Source organism: Peromyscus maniculatus, chromosome 13 (genome assembly GCF_049852395.1).
Source record: "Peromyscus maniculatus bairdii isolate BWxNUB_F1_BW_parent chromosome 13, HU_Pman_BW_mat_3.1, whole genome shotgun sequence".
NCBI classification, from domain to species: Eukaryota; Metazoa; Chordata; class Mammalia; order Rodentia; family Cricetidae; genus Peromyscus; species Peromyscus maniculatus.
In genome coordinates, this window is record NC_134864.1 from 59,783,603 (window position 1) to 59,810,071 (window position 26,469).

The following is a 26,469-nucleotide window of genomic DNA, read 5'->3' on the forward strand; positions in this document are numbered from 1 at the left end:
AGCCACCACCCCCCTGTGACTTCCATCCTCCCCTACTGTCCCTTGAAGACGATGCACTTCAGTACATCAGCTCTCATCTTTGTAAACTTTTTTTCAAAACTAACCTGCATCTCTACATCTCACAAATACATCTCAAAACCAATGCATCTAAAACATAATCTCCCAGGCTTGATCTTTCTTCCGAAGTGTGCACACAAATTAGCACAAATTTGTACAACATCAAGAGGTTGGTAAGTCTCAAGTGAGGTAGGATTCTTTGATGAAAGTAGGAGCTATAGTGATAGGTAAAGTCCTATTCGGAAGCAAATGCTTATGGGTTTCACCTTACTCTTTCCCTGTCATTTACCTTGCCACAATTTTAGCAACTGTGAGAGGGATACTTTTGTCTTTTTAAACTGAAAATAGTTTTCTCATATAATTTATTCTGATTATTATCCCCTCCCTCACTTCCTCCCAGATCACCCTACTTCCCCACCCACCCAAATCTACATTTCTTGCTTTCTCTTATTAGAAAACAAACAGAGGGGGCTGGAGAGATGGCTCAGAGGTTAAGATCACTGCTTACTCTTCCAAAGGTCCTGAGTTCAATTCCCAGCAACCACATGGTGGCTCACAACCACCTGTAATGAGATCTGGTGTCCTCTTCTAGCCTGCGGGGATATGTGCAGACAGAACACTGTATACACAATAAATATATCTTTAAAAAAAAAGAAAGAAAACAAACAAAGAAAAATAATTGTAAAATAAAAACAAACCAACCTGGATAGGACAAAACAAACAAATTAATAGAAAACACAGAGTACCTGAAGAATTTTCAGGCTATTCAGGGATAGGAATGACTTACTAAGTAAATGCTGTGGAATAATGCTTTTGTACACTGGTTTAATAAAACACTGATTGTCTAGGAGCCAGGCAGGAAGTATAGGCGGGATAAGCCGACAAGGAGAATTCTGGGAAGGGGAAGGCTGAGTCAGGAGACACCAGCCCACTGTCCAGGGAGCAGCATGTAATGGCACACAGGTAAAGCCATGGAACATGTGGCAACATATAGATTAACAGAAATGGGATGAGTTTAATTATAAGAGCTAGTCAATGGTAGGCCTGGGCCGATGGCTGAGCACTTATAATTAATATGAAGCCTCTGTGTGATTATTTTATAAAAGGCTGCAGGACTGTGGGTCTGCAGTTGGGACACAGAAAAACTTCTAGCTACATTTGGCGTATCAATAAGGGGCTCTCCAATTTCCATAAGGCCTAAAAGAGTTTAAAAAGGGCTTCTAAACACACAACAATGGAGCCAAAAACAGCTTTCTACTTCTTGTCTCATGTGGGTCGAGATATAGAGACACCAAGGTACGGAGACGCTGTGGCGTGCAGAGTCATGGCGTACGGGCCTGAGTGAAGCACGTCAGATTCCTGCCACTGTACACTGTGGTATCTGCAAGCCATGCAGCACGCTGTGTGGTGGACTCAGCTTTTGCTAGTACAAAAAAAAAAAAGGTTTTGGGCTACATGCTGTTGGATGGAAGCATAGACCCACTGCTTCCCCTAGTCGGCAGTGAGCATGGGTCTCCCACAGCTGGTGGTAATGTAGTGTAGATGTAACCAATCGTCTTATTAAAATAAGAAACACAGAGCCAATGTAAAAGAGAAAGCCGAGAGGTCAGAGCTCAGAGATAAAATCTTACCTCCTGCAGTGCTCCTAGCTTCCCCGAGAGAGAGCTACTTCCTGTTTGTCTGTGTTTAAATAGTCTTTCTGTTCTGCCTTCTCATTGGTTGTAAACCCAACCACATGACTGCCTCATCACTGCCTGTAAGTACCGCCCTCCAGGTCTTAAAGGCGTATGTCTCCAATACTGGCTGTATCCCTGAACACACAAATCTACCTAGCTCTTCTAACCACCACGCTCTTGCTATGGCTCTAATAGCTCTGACCCCAGGGCAACTTTATTTATTAACATAAAATTAAAATAACCTTTCAGTACAAATAAAATATCACCATAATGTAGTTCTGCCACCTTGGCAAGCTGAGGTGGGCAGAGCCAGCAGCCAAAGCTGCCATTTCACTCCTAATCATGCTGCAGTTCAAAGCAATAGATTCACAATAAGACAGATTCAGATAGGATAAACCCTAAACAGCTTACAGTGTGTGTAAAAATGTGCGTAGGCTTGGAAGAGAGAGGAAAAGGAGTATATGCAGTTATACAAAGAAAGAAAGAGTTTTAAAAAATAAAGTCTTTAAAGAGACAGTAAAGATATATAAAAAGAAACAAGCCACATAAAGATGGATATTACACACAGAATCTGGATTGTGTTGTCTTTGATATTTTTAACTGCAGAAAGATATTTGATTGAAATAACTTCAAAACAGTAAAGGCTGGTCAGTTAAATCAATATGTATATTTTAAAGGTATTTTGACTTCAAAACTTGGATCTAAGGATATGCTACTTTGGATAGATAGGAGGCTCTGTTTTTGTTTCTACAGGAATCAAGAAGCTATGGATTTGTTCCAGGTTAAGATGGATCAGATTTGATCAAGCCAGACCTCCTGAACCTTAACAGATGGTACCTGTCAACAAAGGTTATAATCAGTCTTCCCATGACTTGACCATAATTCTTAATTTTCTCAGGATCCCCATAAGAATACAGTGCCCTTGCTGGCAGTGGTGGCACATACCTTCAATCCCAGCACTTGGGAGGCAGAGCCAGGAGGATCTCTGTGAGTTCAAGGCCAGCTTAGTCTACAGAGTGAGATCCAGGACAGGCACCAAAGCTACACGGAGAAACCCCATCTCAAAAAAAACAAAAAACAAAAAACCAACCCCAAAACAAAAACAAAAACAAACAAAAACCAACAGCGTTCTTTATCAGCAGGAAGTAGCCTAGAAAACTAGGTCCACATTCCCAAAAAATGGATTATGGATATTTGTCTTTGCTTAGGTTGTTGGTTACAAATTGTTATTGGTCATAGTCAATCTATTTTTAAAAGAAGAAAAGGGATATGATATAGACATATAGGATATAGATATGATAGGATAAAAGGGTAGATTGTTGAATCTACTTTTAAAAAACAACTTGCTTAAAATATTTTACATTGCTATGGATTTTAGTTTATTAATATAAATTTAAAGTTAATTTTATTATACTATATATATTTCTACTCTTGTTTAAGGTATTATGTTTATATAACTCATTTAAATTGTAATGTATAGTTGAGAAATACAGATTAATAATTAGTCTTCTATGATAGTCAAACTTATAGTCATGTTAAGTTTTCTAGGTATACATAGATATAATTCAATTAGGTAGGTAATCTTCAAACACTTCAAAGACCTACAGAATATGGCATTTAAAATGTTTTAAAAACTTAGACTTTTTTTGGACAATGAGACACATCTGCTCCTGGCAACACCAATCTACTTCAGAGAAGATAATGGGCACTGAAGAAACTCATTATGGAATTTGCTTTCTTTGTGGACACTGGGCAAAAAAAATGCCCTCGCAATGACTGGTTGATAATAAACTGGACATGCAGGACCCATAGAAAGGTGATCACTGAACTTTGCCAGGTGAGATGGTCCTTCATGTTCCTGCTTTGCAGAAGAAACTGCCAGACATTCTACAGGACATAGGAATAAGCAACTGAGAGACTCTAGGCCTGTGGGCTGAAGATGGATGCCCCAATGTTGCAGAGGAACTCTGGATGACTGTCCAGGCAGACAGCTGTCTCTGTCATTCTAGAATTTTGAAAGTTGCTTACAATGAACTTCTTGTTTACTTAGGTAATATTATATCCTTCTGGGATCTCTGATGTAGTTGAAGACTAGATAATTATGATTTTCCTTGGTTATGATAAAAGATAAATTAAACATGAAACCTTAGACTCACAAATACAGGTAGAATATTTTCTTTAATTTTGTCAAATACAAATAGACTAGATTTTTTTTTTTTTTTTTTTTTTTTTTTTTTGGTTTTTCGAGACAGGGTTTCTCTGTGTAGCTTTGCGCCTTTCCTGGAGCTCACTTGGTAGCCCAGGCTGGCCTCGAACTCACAGAGATCCGCCTGACTCTGCCTCCCAAGTGCTGGGATTAAAGGCGTGCGCCACCAACGCCCGGCTTAGACTAGATATTATTAAGTAAATTCTTGCTTGATAACTGTTTTATTATATGTAATTTTATTATGTTAAAGTTAAAACCTTCATTTTTGATTAGACAAAAAAGGGGAAGTGTTGTGGAATGTCGCTCTGTATGCTGTGAATGTGTGTTGCTCTGATTGGTTGATAAATAAGCTGCTTTGGACTATGGAAAGGCAGCTTAGAGGCAAGCAGGAAATCCAGGTAGAGAGACAGGAAAAAGGTGAGTCTAGAGAGATACCAGCCAGATGCCCAAGGAGCAACATGTAATGGGATGCAGGTAAAGCCACAGAACATATGGCAAAACATAGATTTATAGAAATGGGTTAATTTAAGATACAAGAGCTAGCTAGCAAGAAGCCTACCATGGTCATAGTTTAAAAATAATATAAGCCTGTGTGTGTTTATTTGGGTCTGAGTGGCTATGGGACCGGGCAGGACACAGGAAAACTTCCTACTACAGGTAAATTTAAATAATTTATCTGACCCAGATGGATTTTTAAATGATTCTGCTAGCTACTATACAAACAGTATTGTTTTAGCCAATACTGCACAGCCTTGTGGCAGGAACCTCTGACCCCCAAGTCAGATTTTGTTTATGGAAAGTACCTCCTTAGCCTTAGCTTCCTCCCTGATCCTGCATTCACTGGCATGTGCACCAGTGACAAGAATGAGGTTCTGTGCATGTTTCCCTAAGCAGAAACATCCACAGGACGATATTAGTGTCTAAATCATATTTATCAACATGCCGTTTGTAACAAAACTTTCATGGTTTGGTATAACCAGTTTTAGTCAAAAATTAAAATGCCAGGTTATCATCTGCTTACACGTAGCCATCCCATTCCTGCGTGGGTAGATCCACTGTGATTCCTTGCCCAAATCTGCATTATTTATTTTGGTTTCCTCAATTTTTTTTTTTTTTTTTTTTTGGTTTTTCGAGACAGGGTTTCTCTGTGTAGCTTTGCGCCTTTCCTGGAGCTCACTTGGTAGCCCAGGCTGGCCTCGAACTCACAGAGATCCGCCTGGCTCTGCCTCCCGAGTGCTGGGATTAAAGGCGTGCGCCACCACCGCCCGGCTGGTTTCCTCAATTTTTATTTATAAGTGTGTGTGCATGTGCACGTGCACCATACACACATGTCGGACGACAGACAACTCGTGGGAGCTGGCTCTTCCCTGCTGCCTGGTCGGACTGGGGACTGAGCTCAGGTCATGAGGCCCACACAGCTGCCTCTGCCCACTCAGCCATCTCTCTCAGCCCTGGCTTTGGTTTGCTTGAGACAGGATCTTATTATGTAGCCCAGGCTGGCCTCAAGCTCATGGTCTCCCTGCTTCAGCCTTCTAAGTGCTGAACTATCTATCAGTGAGTGCCTCCACACCTGGCTCAAATCATGCTTTGAGAGGATGGCTTAAGCCTGGCAGAAACATGTGAGTGTCCCTTGCAGTAGTCTTTACATTTTGGGTTAACTTCACAAAGAATCAGCTTGAAGCAGACAAGGAAGAAGGGGAGACCACACAGGCACGCTCAGGTGCCGTTACCTGCTACAGTCCAGCTATGCCCACTCGCTTGCCACGGAAGAGAAAGGGCTCCCCTACCTTATCTGAACAAGCCACTTACGCCTCCAGAGGCTCACCCCCAATTTCACCGTGAATGTACGGCACTTACTTGAAGGCTTCTAAATTCTGCCGCTCAAATTCTTTGCTTTCCAATTTTTCTTGGATGTTATCTAGCTTAGACTGCAGATGGCCATTTGTCTGGAGAGCTTGCTCTAGGCTCATGGCCAGTTTCCTGTTGTCCTCTCTAGTTATGTCCAGAGACTTCTGTAGCGGCTCCATCTGAAAGGGAGAAGGGCACCTGTAAGTCCAGGGCAGCTGGTAGAACAGCTTTACTCCTTACTCTCTAAAGTGCCACAGAAATGACCAGCTGGAACTAGAGACACTCTAGGTAAAGTCTATAATACACAAACAAACAACTTATGACAGACATTGCTTAAGAGTCTCCCAGAAGGCCACGTCCTGGAGAGCAGAGAACACTAGAAAATAAGAACCAGCTTACAGATCTTGATTTTCAGGAGTTTAACCAGTTAAACTGTTCTCTTACTGATTATATCACTTTCTGGTCCCATTGTCTAGGAGACTAAAACCGGCAACTATTCCTTGTATAGTCTTCCCAAACCAGGCTTATTTAAGGGCTACTGTGAGGGCCCAGTAGGGGAAGGCACCTGCCACCCAGCTAGCTGGCTTGAGTTCAGTCACTTGTACCCATGAGAGGGAATGGATTCCCACAAGCTGCACATGGTACATGTGTGCTGGCCTCCAAACAAACGTTAAAAGGCTTATACACTGCATTATATATATATATATACACACACACACACACACACACACACACACATAATTAGCGGGCACTTGTGTGTGTGTGTGTGTGTGTGTGTGTGTGTGTGTGTGTGTGTATGTGTGCGCGTGCGTGCGCGCATGCACACCTGATCACTAATAGTGTCACCACCTAGCTGAGATTATAGGCTGTTTTCTAAGGCATTTAACTCCTGAAATAACCTCTGCATTGATAAATGGGAAGACTGTGGACAATGTAAGAGAAAAAAAATCAGTCAAAACTATAATTCATTACCTATTTCTTATTCATAAATATGTCACTGTCCAAGACTCTTAATTGGATGAAAAGGAACTTTCTCTGTTTCATTTCAATTTTCTAAAATAGCAATGTCCCAATAAAACTGAGCAGATCAGCGTGGCCAGCTCTGTCACCTGGCCTCTACCTCACTACTGTGCTGGGCCTCCACAATCAGCATCCTGGCTTGCCACTGGTCCACTTCTGCTTCAAGCTTCTGGACTCTTTGTTGATTTAGAGACCTAAAAATAGAAAGTATAGGAAATGACTAAAGAAGGGCACAGAAATTATGACATCACTTGAAAGTACCAGGACACCTTTCTCTTGGAAGCTCAGATGGCTTCCAAAGTATCTACATCTGCTCAAAATCTAAGAGTGTTAATAAATAACAATGACTGCTTCATCTTCAGGACAAGAAAGGCAGGCTCATAAGGAATTAAAACTCTTGTCCCATGTGTGACTCAATCAGGCTTACTCATTAGGCTATGAATCCATGTTTTTGATTGACTTCTGGGATGGCAGTTAGAATATTGCTTTACCAGCTGCGTAGGGTTTGGATAGCTGTTGAAAATTTTGCTTCTAAACATAATAGCTATGTTGAAATGTACTGTGACAAGTAAACAGTATTTTATATACTAGCCTCTTGCTTTAAAAAAATTAAAGTAATATATTAATACATTTAATATATAATATTTATATTTATATACTTATAAATATATTTAATACATATTAATTTTACACTTTTATAATATGTAAAAATAAAGATAAGCTCATTGAAGAAGATACAATTCACTTGTTTTCTCATAACATAGAAGCAATATGAACCAGTAATATACATAATATATTCCAGAGGCACTATCAGCCTCAGACCATTTTTCCTTAGCCCCCCAAAAATATTAAAGGTAATATTTTAATTATTACTTTTCATTTTATGTAATTTGGAAACACTGAAGGACGTTCACTAATAAAACACAGCTAAAAATAATTCTCAGGATGATTAACACCTAAAATAATTATTAATCTTGAAATAATATTGCAATAAATGAATAAGTTGCTTACTTCAAGTTTGTGTGTGTGTGTGTGTGTGCGCGCGCGCGCGCGCGCGCTCCACAAGTGTTCTATCACTGAGGCTGATCTCTAGCTCTCTAGTTCAACTTCAGTTTTCTGGAGAATTAATATTCTGCAGAGCTGGACAGAATTAGGCTTAAATGGTGCAGAAAGGAGCAAGGTTAAAAAAGTCCATGACGGGGCTGGAGAGATGGCTCAGCAGTTAAGAACACTGGCTGTTCTTCCAGAGAGGTCCTGAGTTCAGTTCCCAGCAACCACATGGTGGCTCCCAACCATCTGTAATGAGATCTGGCGCCCTCTTCTGGCATGCAGGCAGAATACTGTATACATAATAAATAAATCTTTAAAAAAAAAAAAAAGATATTAAAAAAAAAGGTCCATGACGTTCGAGGACACACTTTTTTTTTTCATGCCACTCTAAGATGGGCAACTTGAACTTCTTAGAAAGCTTCCTGCCTGTGGTTTAGCCCCTAACCTGCTAGTTCTTAAAACACTATATTTTAGCAGTTTTTCAAAGTCAAGAGCCTCATGTCCTTCCTCGACATGACACGGCAGAAACAGAAATGCGGTACCTTTCCTTCTTGAGGCCGGCGATCTCGGAATCCCTCCGCCCAAGCTCTATCTGGACTTTCTCCAGCGCCCCCTGCATCTTGCTGTGAGAAGCCAGCACATTTTCCAGCATGATGGTGACTTTGCAGTTGTCCTCTTTAGCCTCTGCTAATTGTCGCTGGAAGTTTCCCACCTAAAAGAAAATGAAGAAGAAACAGGGAAAGTCTATTCCACTTCTGACCCTGAGTTTTTGTGCTTTCAGAAAGAGAAAAGCAGGTCCTACAGTCTGTGAGAAATGCGGCAGTTTTCTGGCCACTGCCGCCGCACAGCTCACAATTAATGGACACACTGGGGCCAACGAATTCTTTGGCTCAGAAGTGATCTCAGGCACGTGTGCTCAGCTGTCTCCTGATGGGCTCAGAATAGGAGAACACACTGGAACTGATCTGAGGATAAAGACTGGGGGAGAAAGTGGAAGCTGCTAAGGAATGATGTGGCCCATAGGTCTCCCTCTTCAAAGACACAGAACACTCATCACTGGCTGTCAGGAAGTTTGAGATGGGCCAACAAAATGTTCAGAGTATAAAGCACTGGCCAGTTAGTCTGATGACCTGAGTTCCCTCTCTGGGATCCATATGATGGAAGGAGAGAACTCACTCCTGCAAACTTCCCTCTGACCTCCACAGTGCATCCACACACATCCATGCAGAAATAAATTCTATCTCTATCGTCTATCTGTCATCTATCTATCTATCTATCTATCTATCTATCTATCTATCTATCTATCTATCTATCATCATCATCATCTATCTACCTATCATCCATTTACCTATCTATGTACCTACCTATCATCAATCTATCTACCCACCCATCCATCTATCTATCATCTATCCATCTATCTATTCATCCATCCATCCATCTACTTACCTATCATCCATCTATCTATCAATCTATCTATCTATGTTTGAAATTTGAGTAGAAGAGATAAAAATATGGCACACATACACAATGAAACATTATTCACACATAACAGTTCTGTCATTTGTAGTAACATGGATGGCAGTGGCAGACATTAGGTTGAACTGAAATAACTCAGGCATAGAAAGATATGTATTATATATGCTCACTTAAATGTGGAAGCTAAAAACCCGACCTCAAAGAAGTAGAAAATAGTGGCTGCTAGAGCCTGGAAAGGGGGTGGAGGATGGCACAGGGTGGTTAACTAGTACAGTGGACACAGGGTAATTAACTAGTACAGTGGACACAGGGTGGTTAACTAGTACAGTGGACAAAGGTTGGTAACTAGTACAGTGGACACAGGGTGGTTAACTAGTACAGTGGACACAGGGTGGTTAACTAGTACAGTGGACACAGGGTGGTTAACTAGTACAGTGGACACAGGGTGGTTAACTAGTACAGTGGACACAGGGTGGTTAACTAGTTCAGTGGACACAGGGTGGTTAACTAGTACAGTGGACACAGGTTAGTTAACTAGTACAGTGGTGCTGCTGGGTAGAAGGCAAACTCCTCATGCTTTTCAAAGTACAACAACTTAACACATCTGCCAAGAGTTAGCTGAATGTTTCTCATATGAACAGTGTGAGTCTCTAGTAAGGAACACATCACGTGTTCCTGTGTCACAATTCAAGTGACACAGTTGAGGTGACAGGTATGCTGAGTATCCTGGTATGATTGGATATAATATCCAATAAGTACACACAATTACAATGTGTGAACGAGGAAAATCTAAACACATTTTTAAAAGCTGTTTGGGAGGTGACTTCTGCTTCCGCTAACTCACACGGGAACACAGGAAAGTCAAGGAGAAACACCAGTGATGTCATTCACACTGAGCACAAAGAGGAGGCTGGGCAGGATGGCATCTGCCTGTAATCCCAGCCCCAAGGTCAGGGATGTGGAGGGACTAAGACAGGGTAGACATTCTCAGACCAGCCTGGGCTACATGGTCAGACCCTGTGTTAAAAATCCGAAGTTAGGACAGTAAAAGACCCACAGAAGGTGATTACCAAATCTGATGGAATTGAATAGAAAACAATCAGACTTTTCCTTGTAGTCATAGTGCATCAGTATGGAAAATTTAAAACTATTTTAGCCCATTCACTGATCACAGCTCCCCTTTTTGTGGATGGGAAAGGAAGCTGGGGGTGTGGCTTGTCAGGGCTCTCAGGCCCCGTCAGGATGGACGTGCAGACAGGACGCCTTGCCTTCTTGCTCTCTCTGTCCTCCAAAGCCTCCAGGTCCCCTCTCAACCTCTGGCTCTCTTTCAGGGCGGCATCGCGACACTTCACAGCTTGGGCCAGCTCTTCTTCATTTTTCCCAAGAATAGATTTCATCTTGGAAGAAAAAAAGAAATAATGCATAACTTTCTGAAACACAACAAATCAGTGACTGTAATAAGGCACAGAAATGTCGAGAACAACCATGAATAATTAAATGTGCATATCCACTTGAATAAACAAACTCCACATGGGTTTACTTATGTAACTCAATTCAGTGAACACACAAACACACAAGATTAAGGCTATGGGGAGTTTCACAACTTTTGAAAAATGCAAACATTTCCAGACTAAGACAGACTTACAGAGCTGCCTCCATGAGTATGGGAAATGAGAAGAGTCAGGACACAGAGGTAGAGGTTGGGAGAGGAGGGGACCGACAGGGAGCGGAAGGACGGGGGCAGCAGGAGACAGCCCTGACTAGTGAAGAGGAGCAAGCAGCACCTGACTTCCACCTGGCTCCCTGGCAGGGGAATCAGACGCCCTACCAAGAGGGTTGGCCTGTAGCAGGCTCCGTGGAAACAGACACCCTACACACAGAACAAGCCTCTGACCCATTTGAGACATGGGGGGATGGTGGCTGTCTCTCTATTTTGCTACTTTCTGTCAGAACATGGTCTAAGAATGGAGCCGGTCGAGGGGAATTCTGAGTGGTTGTGAGAAAACTCCAAGAAAACAGACAAGAGTCTAGTAACCTCAGTTTCTTCAAAACACAGAATTGTTCTTGGATTGTGTATTCATGCCCCACCCAGGAATAGTGGATAGGAGTGAGTTCATTTTGTTCATTACAGATGGCTGTTATTTGTTTAGATGCCTCTATGGAAAAACATGTTTTTCCACATGTCTTGTCTCTGTGATTGAACACCTTATTCATGAAATTCTTAACCCTGAGAATATAAACTGTCTGATGCTCTGACTAAAGGTGGCTATTGCATGAGACTTTGGTCCGCCTCATATTTAGGCCCTCCTCTCCCAGGTTCAGGCCACCAACTAGAGTGGTAAACAGCTCCTCACACCTCACAGTGCCCTGGCTAGGTGCCATCTAGAAAGGGAAACTATTGGTTAAGACTGTGCTACCCCCTTGGCCTAATAAAAGGTCCAATCAGAAGTCAAGGAACCTGGAGGAATTCAGTTGACAGGAGGCTCCCCTTGGGCAGCGAAGGGTACAGAATGAGAGTGCTGGGTGCTGGAAGCTTAGCCCATCACCTGAGGATAAATGAGAAGGGTCTCTTAGCCCCGAGCTTGACGTCAGGGTGGAGTCGTCCTCTGGAGTCCACTGTTGGGGTGCTGCTCTGAAGCTCGGTGGAGTCCTGCCTTCTTCAGCCTCAACCTCTACTGGGGGTTGACCCCAGGAGGGTTTCGAAAGCACGAGAGTGGCCCTTGTACAGATCTCAGTGCTTTGTTCCTCCACACACTGCAACACACTCAGCGGCCATCCTTGGGCTGTAACACACCCAACGGCCATCCTTGGGCTGCCACACACCCAGCGGCCATCCTTGGGCTGCGACACTAGCTACCCAAGGACATAGGAATTGAGGAGGCTGGGATAGAGGGAGATCTGCTGGGACAGGCTTCAAAGCTAATGGTGGTCAGCATGGGCTCTGGTCCACAGGGATGGGCATTCCTAAGTGAAGACAAGTCTGCCTGCCATCTACTGCAGCCTGATGATTGCTTCCTTCTCCTTGGCAGACAGTTTTATTAGATCCATTAAGCTATGCTAATACGTCAACTTTTCTCTGACAATATGTATTCCCCTATTCAAAAAAAGTGTTTCAGTAGTATTTTTCACTTGGCTTTGCTTTAAAAAATATTGTTGTTGTTATTATTATTATTGTGTGTGGTATGATGTGTGGCTGTGTGCATCACAGCACACGTGTGGAGGTTGAGAGGACAGCTTTGTTGAGGCAATTCTCTCCTTTCGCCTTAACAAGGGTTCCAGGGATCAAACTCAGACCATCAGGCTTGTGTGGCAGGTGCCTTTACTACTGAGCCGTCTTCTCTACTCCATTCATTTACTGGGGCTACTCTGACCATACATTTTAACTGCATAGTATACTGGCAACACTCACACCACTTTTGCCACCCCATGGTTCCTGGTATTGTACCAGTTTTTAACTCATTTCTGTGGCTTGTTTGGTTTAGAGTTGCTGCTGCATAGTGAGCATTACTCTGAGTGTTGCTGGAAATTGAGAGTAGGCTGGCTACTAGGAAGGGTCTCAGATGAAATAGGAACAGACACTCAATCCTAAAATACCAAAACTACAACAGAGAAATACAAGAAACATGTAAAAGGAGCAAGGTACCTTCAAATACCACGGCTGATCAGTTACCACATCCCAAGAGACTGACATGGTTTAAATGCCACAGCAAGAATCCAAAAGTATACTTTGAAAAAATAATGACTTCAAAGAAAAAAAAAACAAATATATGAAAGAAGTAAGGAAATCAATTCAGAACATAGACTTTTTTTTTTAACGAGTCAGTAGGCCAGCAACATGGTTGAGAAATATAGTAAGGAAATTGATATTTGAAAAAGAAAAAGAATAGAATGTTAGAAATGAAAACTCAAATAAAAACCACCAAAGAAAGCATAAGCCATAGACTTGATCAAACAATGAAAGAACATTAGTGGGCTGGAGAGGGAACTCAGTGGTCAGAACACTTGCCGTGCAAGCATGAGGACCAGAGTTCCAATCCCCATTATCCACGTGAAAGCCAGGCACAGCGATCTGTCCATGCCTGCAACCCCAGCACTGGTGGGTGGAAACAAGCAGACCCTGGCCAGCCGGCCAGCAGGGCTGAAAGGGAGAGCTTCAGTTCAGACAGAGACCTTGCCTCACGGACTGAATAGAGAGTAATAGAGAAAGATGCTTAATATCCTCCTCCAGCTTCTGCATGTGCATATGTGGGCGTGTGTTTGGCCCCACCTGTGTACACACACATATACACACTATACCACACATGTAATGTACAACAAAAGAAAAAAGAGTACTAATAATGGAAGGTGAAAAAATATAGCATCCAGACACCAGGAAGGAAAAAAATAAGCATGACCACAACTTCCAAGAGCTCTTGGGACATGATGATAAGATCAAGTGTAAGAATCTACTCGATTAAAACAAGGAGGCTGGAATAAAAACTAACAGCATAGAAAATCTATTTTAACATTATATCTGATCCAATGGAGGGTCATAGGGTGCACCAACCACACAGCAGGGTAGGCCCCATTCCCAGGAGTAGCTGGTCAACACAAGATTAACTTTGTGTTTTTTATTGGAGGGGGTTCTTTTGCTTCATTTAGCTTTGTTTTGGGTTTTTTCTTTGTCTTTTGATTTTTGAATTTTCATTTTTTGTAGTTTTTTTTAAAGTTAGAAAGAATATAAAGTTGAGCAGTTATAAAGGTGTGGAGGACCGAGGAGAAGTTGGGGAAGAGTAAAACATGATTAAAATATACTGTATGAAATAAAATTTTTAATTAAAAAAGGAAAAAAGTATTCTGGGATTTTCCCCAAATTAAAAAATAATAAAAATAAAAATTATAGCTGAAATGTTCCAAATCTAGGGAAACAATGAATATCCAAGCACAAATAGACATGGCCAGGGAACAACCTTCCATAGCACATTACAGTTAATATGCCAAAAGTACAAAACAAAGAATATTAAAAGTTGTAACACAAAATAACAATTCTTTATAAAGGTAAAACGTAAGGCTGAAATCAGGCCTCTCCACAGAAACCCTAAATCCCTGGAAAGTATGAAATGATGTATTTCAGGCCTTGAAAGTATGTAACTGCCAACGAAGACTGCCATATCCAATAAAGCTATTTTTTAAAATTGATGAAGGAAATAAAGAGATTCCAAGATAAGATCAAGGTAAAACAATTCATGTTCACCAAGAGAACAATGCAAACAACATCTGAACACAGAGGATTTGGAAAAAGTCTCAATCACAATAGCACAGGAAAAAAATTCCATACAAGAAATAAACAAGGATGAAGAAAAAAAGAACCCACCATGTCTAAATCAATTAGCCAGCAACACCCTAAGATGAACAGGGAAGAAAGGAAGAATAAACAATAATCAATCCAACTAGAAAAACAAGCAATAAAATCATAGTCATAGTCAGTAAGCCTCTCAAAAATAAATAAAAAATAAATATAAGTCATGTTCACTCTACAATTAAAATGTGTGACCCAGCTGATTGAATTGTAAATAAGAAGAGTGGCTGTGTGAGCAGACATGAGTCTCACAGCCCTCCCTGCCTCTTCTACTGGAGAATAGAGACAGCTCCATTATCATTTCCACAGAGCCAGCTGTGGAAATTTTATTTATTTATTTTATTGGTATGATTACTAGGAAAAGGTATCTTTGTTCCAGGATGGGAACAGGATAGTCGTGTTACATGCCAAGAAAAAAAAAATCTATAACAGAATCCTGTGCAACCCTCTCGAAAATCAGTAACATTTTAGGTGATAATGCAAGTCTTAACAGCAACAAAAATATCAAAATAATTTTTCTATCTTATATCATACTAGAATAAAACCAGAAATCAATAGCCAGTGAAGCTACAGAAACTCCAAATATATTGAGATTGAACAATTACCCTTGAATAACCAGTGGGACATTAATTTTTTTTAACCTGAGAATCAAATGAACAGACAACCTATCTAAATAAGGATAGAGTTAAGGCAGCTCTTATACATAAACTTACAGTGTGAGTGCCGACTGTAAGAATCAGAGTGCTCTCAGACAATCTAATGATACACTCTGCTGCAGGCTGCAGGAAAATGTAATGGAACCTAGCTACTATGACAAAGGCTGCTACTTGGAAAGGTCAATGACCTTTCTGAAGGTCAAGCAATGGCTTAAGAAGTCTTGGTGATAGTTTAGCTTTTGTATATACATTAGCCGATTCCTACAATGATTTTCTTATATGCTATGTGTGCTTCCAAGAACTCCTAACAGTGTATTTATCTAAAATACCTATCAAACATCCAAGGGCAAATGATCTCCTGAACTAAGGTAACACCATTATGGAAACAACACCTGTCTCCTAGATCAGGTGGATAGCTTTACTTCTTGCACAAATTTAGCTGAGACCCTCCTTTCTTATACAGCCTTACTAACATTACAGACTCCTAACTTCTTACCTAATCACTTCTAGACTGAGCACATAAATCCTCTTTTCTTGATATACTAACCAATCATTAGCTCTCAGTTGACCTCCTCCTTTACCACTCCCTTTTGGGGTTGTAAAAGAAAGCCTAATGGTCACTCCCTGAGGAAAACTCTCATCTGCCTTTATGACCCTATAAAAATTCAACCTTGGTGACCTTGCCCAGCCAGAGGATTTCTATTGCTTGGTCTTATAACTGAATACCTGAAAGATGAGGGAACTGAGAGGGATAAGGAGACTTAGAGGAGGATTTAGGGGGAGAGAACTTGAGGATGGAAGAACTAGATTGAAGGGCTAGAAGAGAGTACTAGAGGAACGAGATGGAAGATGGGGAAGAACAAGATGAGGAAGAGCAAGATGAGAAAGAAGGAGATGGGAGAGGAACTAAGGTGGGGAGGAACTAGATGGATGAGAACCCAGATGGGACAGAACTAATATGAGAGAATTAAGATAGAACTTAGAGGGAACAGCAGAGAAATCAGGCAGGGAAGGAGCTAGGCATGAGAGCAGAGTAGAAGCTGTGTAGAGAGAAAACTGACACAAGAATAAAGTGTGTGGACTAAGGAGTTTTGTGTACATAGATTCCTCTCTTATCAAAGATTAGATTATCAGTTGTAGATTCTTCCTGGACCCTGGGAAGGGAATATCGAGGTGCTGGACCCTCTTAGTCCTTGTTAACACTCAAAGTCTTATAAAAACAAAAATGAGCTAAGCCCAGAAGCAACAGATGGAAAGAAATAATGAATTAAATGGGACACTAAAATAAAAGAACAATGCAGAGAATCAATGAAATAGAGTTGGTTCTTGGGAAAAGATAAAATGTAGAAACCCTTAATCAAAAGCCAAAATAATAAAATAAGGAGTTAAAAGGGAGACACTACAACAAATATCAATAAAATACTAAGGACCATTAGGGGATATTTGGGAATTTTACATTTCCAAAAGCTGTATAAAGAAATCAGGGATAAGCCAGGAGGTGGTGATACTCACCTTTAAGCCCAGCACTTGGGAGGCAGAGGCAGGTAGATTTCTTTCAACGCTAGCCTGGGCTACAAAGAGTGTTGCAAGGCAGCCAGGGCTACACAGAGAAATCCTGTCTTAAAAACAACAGTAACAAAAATGAATGGATGAATGAATGAATGAATAAATAAGGGATAAACAAATGGTTAAATTTCTAGAAACATATAAATTAATTCAAGATGACAGGAAAAAATTCCCTAGACTTCTAATGAACAAGGAGGCTGATCAGCAATACAGACTCTCCCAACAAAGAGAACATGGAAGGGAGGACTACTGCAAGATTCTACCAATCTTCAAAGAGAAATAACACCAGTGCTCCTCAAATTATTCTATAGAATGGAAACAGGAGGAACATTACCAAAACCACTCCACAATGCCAGCATTACCCTCATACAAAACTGGCTAAGAACACACAAAAGCTGGGCATGGTAGCCTGTGCCTTTAACCTTAGCATTTATGAGGCAGAGGCAGACCGATTTCTGTGAGCTTGAAGCCAGCCTATCTCAAAAAGTAACCAAAAAACCTAACATAACAAAAAAGCAAAGGGATAAACCATTTTCCCTGATAACAGATACAGAAGTTCTTAATAAAACACTTGCAAATCAAATTCAATAACACATGAAAAATACCATACACAAAAATGAAGTTGGTTTCTAACTACAAAGTTACAAGGATGGTTAAACATAATCAATTAAAGGGGACACAGCATACAGACTCAGGGATAGACATCATATGATCATTCAAATACATGGAGTAAAGGTAGACAAGCTTCAATATTCCTGCATGATCAAACCCCTGAAGAGCTAGGTATAGAGAGAATGTGTCAACATAACATATAATAAATTATAGTGAATATTACATTAAATGAGGGAAATGGAATGCCTTTCTTGAAAAATAAGGAATGACATAAAGGTGAACATACTCCATTGAAGACAGTGCTTGAAGCTTTAGCTAGAGTAATAATCAAGAGCAGAAAATAAGAGATACAAATAAGAAAGGAAGCAGTCAAATAAGTATTGCTTATAGACAATATAATCAATCCCATGACATAAATAACCTTCATTCTTAACTTGGCCGAATTCAGAGTTATGGGACGGGGAGATAACATAGAAAGTGCTACACAAGCATGTAGTTTGATCCACAGCACCACATACAACCAAGCCGTGGCAGTGTGTACCTGTCAATCCCAAGGCTGGGTAGGCAGAGTACTAGACAATCCCTTGAGCTTACCTGGCCACCTTGCCTATCTATGTGCTCTAGGTCTCATGAAATTCTGTCTCAAAAACTAGGATGAAGAAAGATTAGGAAGAGACCAGATAGCAATCTCTGGTCTCTACATGTCATGTGCATGAACATACACGTGTGCCCCACCCCCCACACGAACACAACAGACACGTGCATGCACACACACAAATCACGTACTCTGGACATGTCTGTGAGGGTTTGGAAGGGGGTTTGGCTGAGGGAAAACCCACCCTGAACGTGGAGAGCACCATCCTAAGGGCTGGGGGGGGGGCGCTAGACTGTATGAGAAAGAAGGGCCCAGCATCGTCTGCTCTCTGCGTCCTGGTCCCCAGGACTCCCCAGGTGTGTCTTCCTGTTGTAAGGACTCCCCCTCAGCATCTGCACAAAACAAAACCCTCATTGTAGCGGCTGCTTTTTCACAGCAACAACAAACTGTAGACCTGAATACTACAGAGATCCCACCCCAAAACCCTCAGATCTGAGGGCCCCATCTACATGATGCCTGGACACAGATCAACCTATAAAGACCAGTGACTATGTGTCAATAATGAATACACACCCTGAGAAAAAAGTTAGGAAAAAAAAATTCTATTTAGAATAGCTTAAAAATAATACCTAGGAATAAATGTAACCAAGGATGGAAAATCTACAATGAAAACTTTAAGAAACCAAAGAACGAAACTGAGCTGGCACAATGGTCCACACCTGTGACCCCAGGACACAGAAATAGAGGCTAGTAATCCCAGCACACAGAAGTAGAGGCAGGCAGATTTCTGAGTTCAAGACCAGTCTGGTCTTCACAGTGAGTTCCAGGCCAGCTAGCGCTACATAGTGAGACCCTGTCTAAAAAAAAAAGGCCAACCAATCAATAAATTAAAAGATTACATTTTTAAAAAAAGAACTTGAAGAATATACTAAAAGAAAAATTGACAATGTTCACAGATCAATAATATTATAAAAACAGCTATCTAATCAAAGGCAATATGCAGATTCCCATATTATCCATCAAAATTTTGGGCATTTTCCACAGAACTAGAAAACACAATATAAAATTCATATGTGGGGCTGGAGAGATGGCTCAGAGGTTAAGAGCACCGACTGCTCTTCCAGAGGTCCTGAGTTCTATTCCCAGCAACCACATGGTGGCTCACAGCCATCTGTAATGAGATCTGGCGCCCTCTTCTGTATACATAATAAATAAATAAATCTTAAAAAAAAAAATTCATATGTGAACTCCTAAGATCCCAGATAGCAAAGTAGTCCTGGAGAAAACAAAAAGATACCTGGAGGCATCTCAATGCCTGTTTTCAAATTATACTACAGAGCTACCGCATTACAAACTGCATGCTGCTGCCACAAAGACAGACATATGGGTCAATGCAACAAAACAGAGGACCAAGAAATTAGCATCCCCACCAGAGTTTGACAAAGGTGACAGAAACATACATTGATGAGAACACAAGAGTCTTCAACCAGTGAGGCTAAGAAAGCAGGATCTACACATGAAGAATGCAAGTAGATCCAAGCGGCTCCATGTGTGCGGAGATCAACTCAAAAGGCTTTAGTTGAACACTAAAACTCTGAAACTGCTAGAGGAAAACATAGGGAAGCACGTCAAGAGAGCCGACTCCCAGCTGATGAGATCATGGATTCTAGAGAGAGAGACAAACTACCACTGCCACTTCCATCAAGCAGAATAGTTTCTCCTTACATTCTAAATACTTATCCCACAGTATTATCCCCCAGCTAAGTGTAGATCTCAGCCAAGAAATATTATTTTTACAGTAGTCAGAGACCAACCACTACAGAAACCCACATTTGGTCAACATGCAGATAACAATTGACGGTGAGGTACCAACCCCAACTGATGCATCTACAACATGGCTCCTACACCTAATGCTCCGGGAATATCTCAGAAGAGACAGAAAGACCCTAAGAGGCACGGCATTTGCTGTGGGATGCTATCCTCTAAATACGACACTGAACTTGAACACTGTGATCACCTAAAGAATTGCATGGTGACAAGGTGACAATATCGGCTGACATGCCAAAGTGGATGGGAGGAAATCTCTCAAGGCTCCACTCCTAGAGGAAGCTAGAGGCAATTAATGGCTGTTCAGAGAGAATCAGTCATCTCAAGAGTAGAAACTGAAAACGTATGCAGTCCTAAGCAGTCAGCCCTAAACACATATCCATACAAGAACTCCAAATGGACTCGGGCAAGCGGTGTTTATGGAAGCATATGTAATAATGATAATTAAAGAAGAGGTCATGAATATGGGAGGAAGTGAGAGTGGAGGCATGGGAGGAGTTGGAAGGCTAGAGGGAAGAGTAAAAACCATGTCAACGGTACTCAGTACAAATTTTCAAAATTAAAAAAAATCTTTAAATAAAACACGCACACACACAGCATGGGGCTGGGGCTGGCAAGCTGGCTCAGCAGGCAGAAGTACTTTCTAACAAGGCTTTTGACCCGTGTTAGACTCTAGGTAGGACCCACATTGCAGACAAGAATCCACTCTCGTAATGTGTCCCCTGACCTTCCCATGTATCATGGCACGTGCACTCTCCCCTCCCCACCCCACATAAAGATACAGCCACGGGCAAGAACTTTATGAAAAGGACTCACTCTAATAGCTCAGAATAATCAAGAACTGACCAATGAACTCTAAGAAATTAAAATGCTTCTGTACAGTAAAGGAACCCTCACTGGAGCGAAATGACAGCACACAAAACGAGAAAATCCTTGCCAACTACAGCAACAACAGGGGCTAATGTTTACAATTTATAAGGGATTCGAAACAATTAAACAAGAAAACCCCAAATCACTTCATATATGGACAAATACATTGAACATACAGTTCTCAAAAGAAGAAGAAAATGGCAATCAGTGTGTAAAAAACTATTCAACACCCTCAGTCATCAGAGAAAGGCAAGCTGAAGCTTCCTTAAGATTTCATCTCACCCCAGTCAGAATGGCCATCACCAAGAGAGAATGGCAGCAACATGGAACTCTCCCACTGCTAGTGGGATGAAAACGTGTGCACCCACTGTGGAAGGCAGCGTGGATGCTCTGAAAAAATTAAAACCCACGCTACCACTCCAGGCTTTTTCTTTTGGGTCACAACCAGCTCCCAAATCAACAGAGGTTTATTCTTAGCTATAAATGCTTGGCCTTACCGCATGCTTGTTTTTTGCTAGCTCTTATAGCTTACCCTGTTTCTCTGCATCTTCATTTCGCCTCAGGCCTTTCACCTTTCTCTCTCTCTCTCTCTGTCTCACCTTCCTGCTGCCTCATGTCTGGCTGGCTGGTGGCTGCCTGGCTTCTGGTCCCAGGCACGTCCCATCTTTCTCCCTCATTCTCTCCTCTTTCTTGAGCCTAGATTTCTCCTCCAATATATTCTTTCAGCTTGCCAGCCCTGCCCATCCTTTCTATTCCTGGCTACTGACTATTCAGCTCTTTTTCAGACCAATAGGTGCCTTAGGCAGGCAAGGTGAAACACCAACACATCTTTACATCATTAACAAAGGCAGCAGAAACAAATGTAACACACCTTCACATAGTTAAATATTCCACAGCATAAATAAATGCAATACATCTTTACCCAGTTAAAATGATATTTCGCCAGGCGGTGGTGGCACACGCCTTTAATCCCAGCACTTGGGAGGCAGAGGCAGGTGGATCTCTGTGAGTTCGAGGCCAGCCTGGGCTACCAAGTGAGTTCCAGGAAAGGCGCAAAGCTACACAGAGAAACCCTGTCTCGAAAAACAAAACAAAACAAAAAAAATGATATTACACAACGCCCCTTTGTGTATACATGAAGGAATCTAAGCAAACCACAGAGATAGCTGCACATCCACAATACTGAAGCAGTGGTCATGACAGTGAAGATGTGAAACCAGGCCACGTCCCCACAGTAGATAAATGGGTAAAGAAAATGTGGTATATATATTCATAATGCATTTTGCTATTTGTTGTAAAACAGATGGGAGTGGATAGCATCATATAAGCGAAATAAGCCACACTGAAAAAGGAAAATATTACACTTCCTGTGATATGTGAAATCTAAACCTAAATAATATAAAATTAAGGTATAACTAGTAGCATACGGAAGGAAGGGGTCTAAAAATAGGAAGGTAGAAGAAGACAGGGTAAGGCAGAAGAGAAAAATAAAACACAAATGGATTATTGATTTAATAAAATCCCAAAAGCATAAACACTAGAACTTTGTAAGTATGAGATAGTTTTCATAGATCTGCACAATTAATTTCAAACAAGCATACTATTTTACATGATACTCTTTCTAAAACTTTATCTCAAAATAACTATAGGTCCCCAGAATGTTACGAAATAGTACACAGAATGTCCTGCTCTTCAACACAGTGAACTGCCACAATCACCACCCAGGTTACAGAACTCAACTGACTTCTTTCTAACCTTCATGTGTGTGTGTGTGTGTGGGGGGGGTGGGTGCATACAGAATTGTGTGTGATTTTATCCCACACGAGCATCTGTGTGTCCTGGATAAGCAGCCTGCGGAGCTGGTCCACCAACTACAGCACCTTTTTATACTTGCTCCTCCAATCCCAGCCATTCCCTGACAGGCTCACCCACTGCCTTCCTGCTTCTTTCCTTTCAAAACTGGTGAAGATCTCAATAGGGCAACCTTTTTCAGGTAATAATTCATATAATTCTTTCTACAACGCTTTACTGAAGTGTTTGTGACATACAGCAAGCTGCATAAATACAGTGCACAAGCTGGCAGCTTCTGACATTTGCATAAGCCCTCGAACCACTACAAAGACTGAGTATTTCTAGTAGATGTTGTTTGGTAGTACTTCACTCTGGTTTTATTGACAGTTCCCTATTCCTCTAGCAAAAATAGTTACCAAAAATATATAAATACTTCTTTGGAAAATAGGGTATGGTAGTTATTGTTTTTAAATATCAAGCAAAGGTTGATGCTTTGACAAGTTTTCTCTAAAAATATTTCCAAATGTTCAATATGTTAGGAATAATTGGATTAATATATTTCTATTTTAACAGCAATCTTTCTTTAGCTAAGTATTTCAATTCAAATTTTATGATTAAGCATAAATTTTGAATTTTAGAATATCAAAGTTTGATTTGGAAAAGTCAGTTGTTATTAAACCAACTTTCCTATGAAAACAAACAAAATTATGTGGCAGCCAGTTTTTATTGTTGGTGGGATGTCAATTTCCCTGTTACTCCAGTCAAACATGTTTCTAGACTGTTACTGCATTCTAAATTATTATACAAGTCTGAAATTTCCCTAAGACTCAATGTGTGTCTTCACTTACTGAATCTCGTTTAAGAAAATTTGATGATTCTTCACTCAGTAAAGGTCTTGAGGCAAGAATGTCTATTTTGCCTTCCAGCCTTCCCTCCATGGTTTTAATAGCATTCAGAAGAGTCTTTAGAGAGATTCTGGAGTCTCCAATCTCCTGAGACACTCTCACAGAAGGCAAGGCAGGTGCAAAGGTCACTCGGCGCGTGGAGTTCGGAATAACAGTGGGCAAGGCCACCGCTGGAGCTTTCTCCTTCCCACTGCCGACATAAAGCCGGGACGCTTCGAGGGATTTCGAAGACGTGGCCCTCTCTGGAGATTTCCTTCTTCTTGGAGGCATCTCCAGCCACAGGTAACAGAACCAAGTAAGTCTAAGACTTACTGTTCCAGGAGTACCCACTTCAGTAAGAGAAATGGCAGAATGTTCTGGAAGAAGCTGGAAAATGTATTCCTTGTTGTCAAGAATGAAAAGATCACACTGTTGTCTATGACCCAGGGAGGAAGCAGGCTGCAGCCCAAGCTTCCTCAGGAGAGTATATCTGATGGGGGCCTCTTTACAGCTCTGTGACCTCACCATTCATCAGCAGAGTCTGTTAGTCAGAACCCCATGGGCATTCCACTTGGAGACATTCTAGCACTATGGTTATTGGCAGTTTATGTACACAAATGTCACAGACAGCACTTTCTGTTTATACTCAGAGTCCAAGATTTTTATAGTGAGCTAATTTGCATATATGGTAGACTTGTAATCACTGAACTGAATTGTTTTCTTTCAGTAAAATGATTCATGGGTTAAGTTCTTTATTAAGTGCTTTCTATATTTTGCTTGCTTAACTTTACTGTTCCTGAAATGTTATGTGACCCACATCAGGTATGGCATCTATGGGCACCATTCTGACATGAAAGCCCTTTACCGTCAATACCTCTTTCAGGTGAGCGTCCTTCTGTTGCAGGTGTGCCTTGCTGGCACTCAGCTCTGCGTTTGCCTACAATTCAAAAAACAAAGATACTTGTTTCTCACATTTGCCAAAAAAATGTTAAGGTTTGGACTAAAAAAGCTAATAGCTTATGGAACCCATGAACACATTTCACAGCAATGCTGCTCCTTATGAGTGGTCATGGAAAACCTTTTCTTCTAAAAGGCAAAGCTTTCTATTCTGCAACAAATTTCAACGAATGCTACATTCGTTCAACCAAGCATGTTGAACATTCTAGTTCTGTCTCAGCAGCAGCTTAAGCCGAGTCAAGAGAGAGCATTCACCTTCCCATGGCTGTCTGGGGGGGGGGGGTACAGAGAAAGACATCAAGCCACACCTTAAACCCTGCGGCGCTGTACCTGCTCCAGACGGCAACCTGCTCTCTGCAGAGACATCGTACCTGAGCATGTCTGACCTTTAAAGCCTTATTCAGCTTGTGCAAATGGTCGTTCTGCAGCTTGGTCTCACTGAAAGAGTGCAGCTGTTCTTCCAGCTGTTTAACTTTTGTCTGCAAGGAAAACAGAACAAGAATGAGTAAGCCTGATCTCCAAGGGAAGAAGAGGTCATAAACTTAAAAAAATAGAGAACTTTTGAAACTTGAAAAAAAATCCTCCACTTTTCTAACCTTGCAAACAATTCTGTCTTAACTGGCTGCCACAGGCAGGCTACAAATGTGTAAATGTGCCAAGACAATACTTTGATTTCTATGGCCTAAGAAAAATCCAAATGGACATGATCATGAATAAAACAGTGGGATGTCCTGTGGATAAATCTCAATTTTGAGTGAATTGTAGTACCTAACATTCAAAACCTTTTCTTAATGTGGATAATTAGAAGTGTCAATCTACAAAAAAAAAGCGACAGTCTTGTTTTGCTCAAAGAAAACTAGGAAAGTTGAATAGGTAGAATTCTAACATGTTGAGCTGTATATGAAAATTAACTCCTAAAGCCAGGCATGGTGGTATATACCTGTTATCTGAGTCCTTAGGAAGCAGAAGCAGAAGGATTACTGTGAGTTCTTAAATAAAGGGACTATTTTATGGATAAAATCACTTATCCTCCCTCCTGAGGACTTGTGGTATCGTAGCCCCTGAGAACAATGGAATGCCCTGGAACTTACTAGCAGCACATTGCCAGTGAAGGGACTTGGTCTTCTGAGTTTCTCATCTGTAGACATTCTTACTCAGAGTATTTAAAATCTGAACACAGCAGTCAGAAGCAAACGAACCCTGCTCCCTCAGATCTGGTGGTTTGGTGAACCCTAAACCCACTCTATGGTTAGCTCATCAGTACATTTGGGAACATCAGGATCTGAGGCCATGCTCAGCCCCTCACACCGTTTTCATTGATCTGAATTTATATTATATATAATCAGCATTTATTATATAGTATATACCCTAATATATATACATATATATTTATATATATATCACTACCTATAACTCTAATATACTGTAATACTGTATTAATTATGAGACAGTCAAAACATTAAAAGAGCCCTCTTAACCTGTTTACATTGTAACATAAATATTCATTCATTATATTGCCCAGGTAGTTTTAGTATACATAATAACACTGAAATAAAGTGGTAGTTCACTCAGAACTTGAAAAGAGCTTTCGAGTTAGAAATAGCCTTTTTTTTTTTTATTCCCGTTTGGTTTGTGGCACTGAGGACTGAAGCTAGGATCATTCCATATGCATAACTCATGTCAACTACCTTTCAGTTTGTCTTTCAGCTCGGGGCCTCCTTTTGTCTGCTAATGTGAACGTGAGGGAAAGATGAATATTAGCATGCTTGGCAAACCCACAGTGAGATTACTCAGCAGATCAGCTGTCCAGTCCGAAGCCTAAACGAACTTATTTCACACTGTTTAGCCCAGCTGTCCTCACCTAGGGCTACACGAGTCATCTGGAGAGCATCTTTCATTATGTTGAGAGGATCTTAATGCTCCAGCTGGCCTCATCATTCTACTACTTCTTCTTCCCCTTGAGGGCTTGGATTATAGGTGTGCTCCATCATGCCTGGTTTCAACTGGGGAGCTTTACAAAGTATTGAGTCTAAGACTTAA

General features: G+C 41.1%; 1 protein-coding gene across 18 annotated transcripts in view; it reads right to left on the bottom strand.

Annotated features, from left to right (window-relative positions):
- Ccdc150 (coiled-coil domain containing 150) overlaps window positions 1-26,469 on the bottom strand; it is a 96,458-nt gene that overhangs the window by 11,547 nt on the left and 58,442 nt on the right. For 17 of the 18 annotated variants that reach the window (XR_013044164.1, XR_013044166.1, XR_013044167.1 and 14 more), the window contains 6 exons: window positions 24,801-24,908; window positions 24,347-24,409; window positions 10,602-10,730; window positions 8,400-8,569; window positions 6,908-7,001; window positions 5,797-5,966 (listed from right to left, as the gene is read on the bottom strand). Coding sequence is in view for 13 of the 18 variants with exons in the window: in XM_076550392.1 (XP_076406507.1) it covers window positions 5,797-5,966; window positions 6,908-7,001; window positions 8,400-8,569; window positions 10,602-10,730; window positions 24,347-24,409; window positions 24,801-24,908 (734 nt within the window). In the remaining 5 variants the exon portion in view is untranslated. Of the gene's footprint in view, window positions 1-5,796; window positions 5,967-6,907; window positions 7,002-8,399; window positions 8,570-10,601; window positions 10,731-23,436; window positions 24,018-24,346; window positions 24,410-24,800; window positions 24,909-26,469 lie in introns of those variants that run through there. The other variant, XM_042260381.2, reaches the window with a different exon arrangement.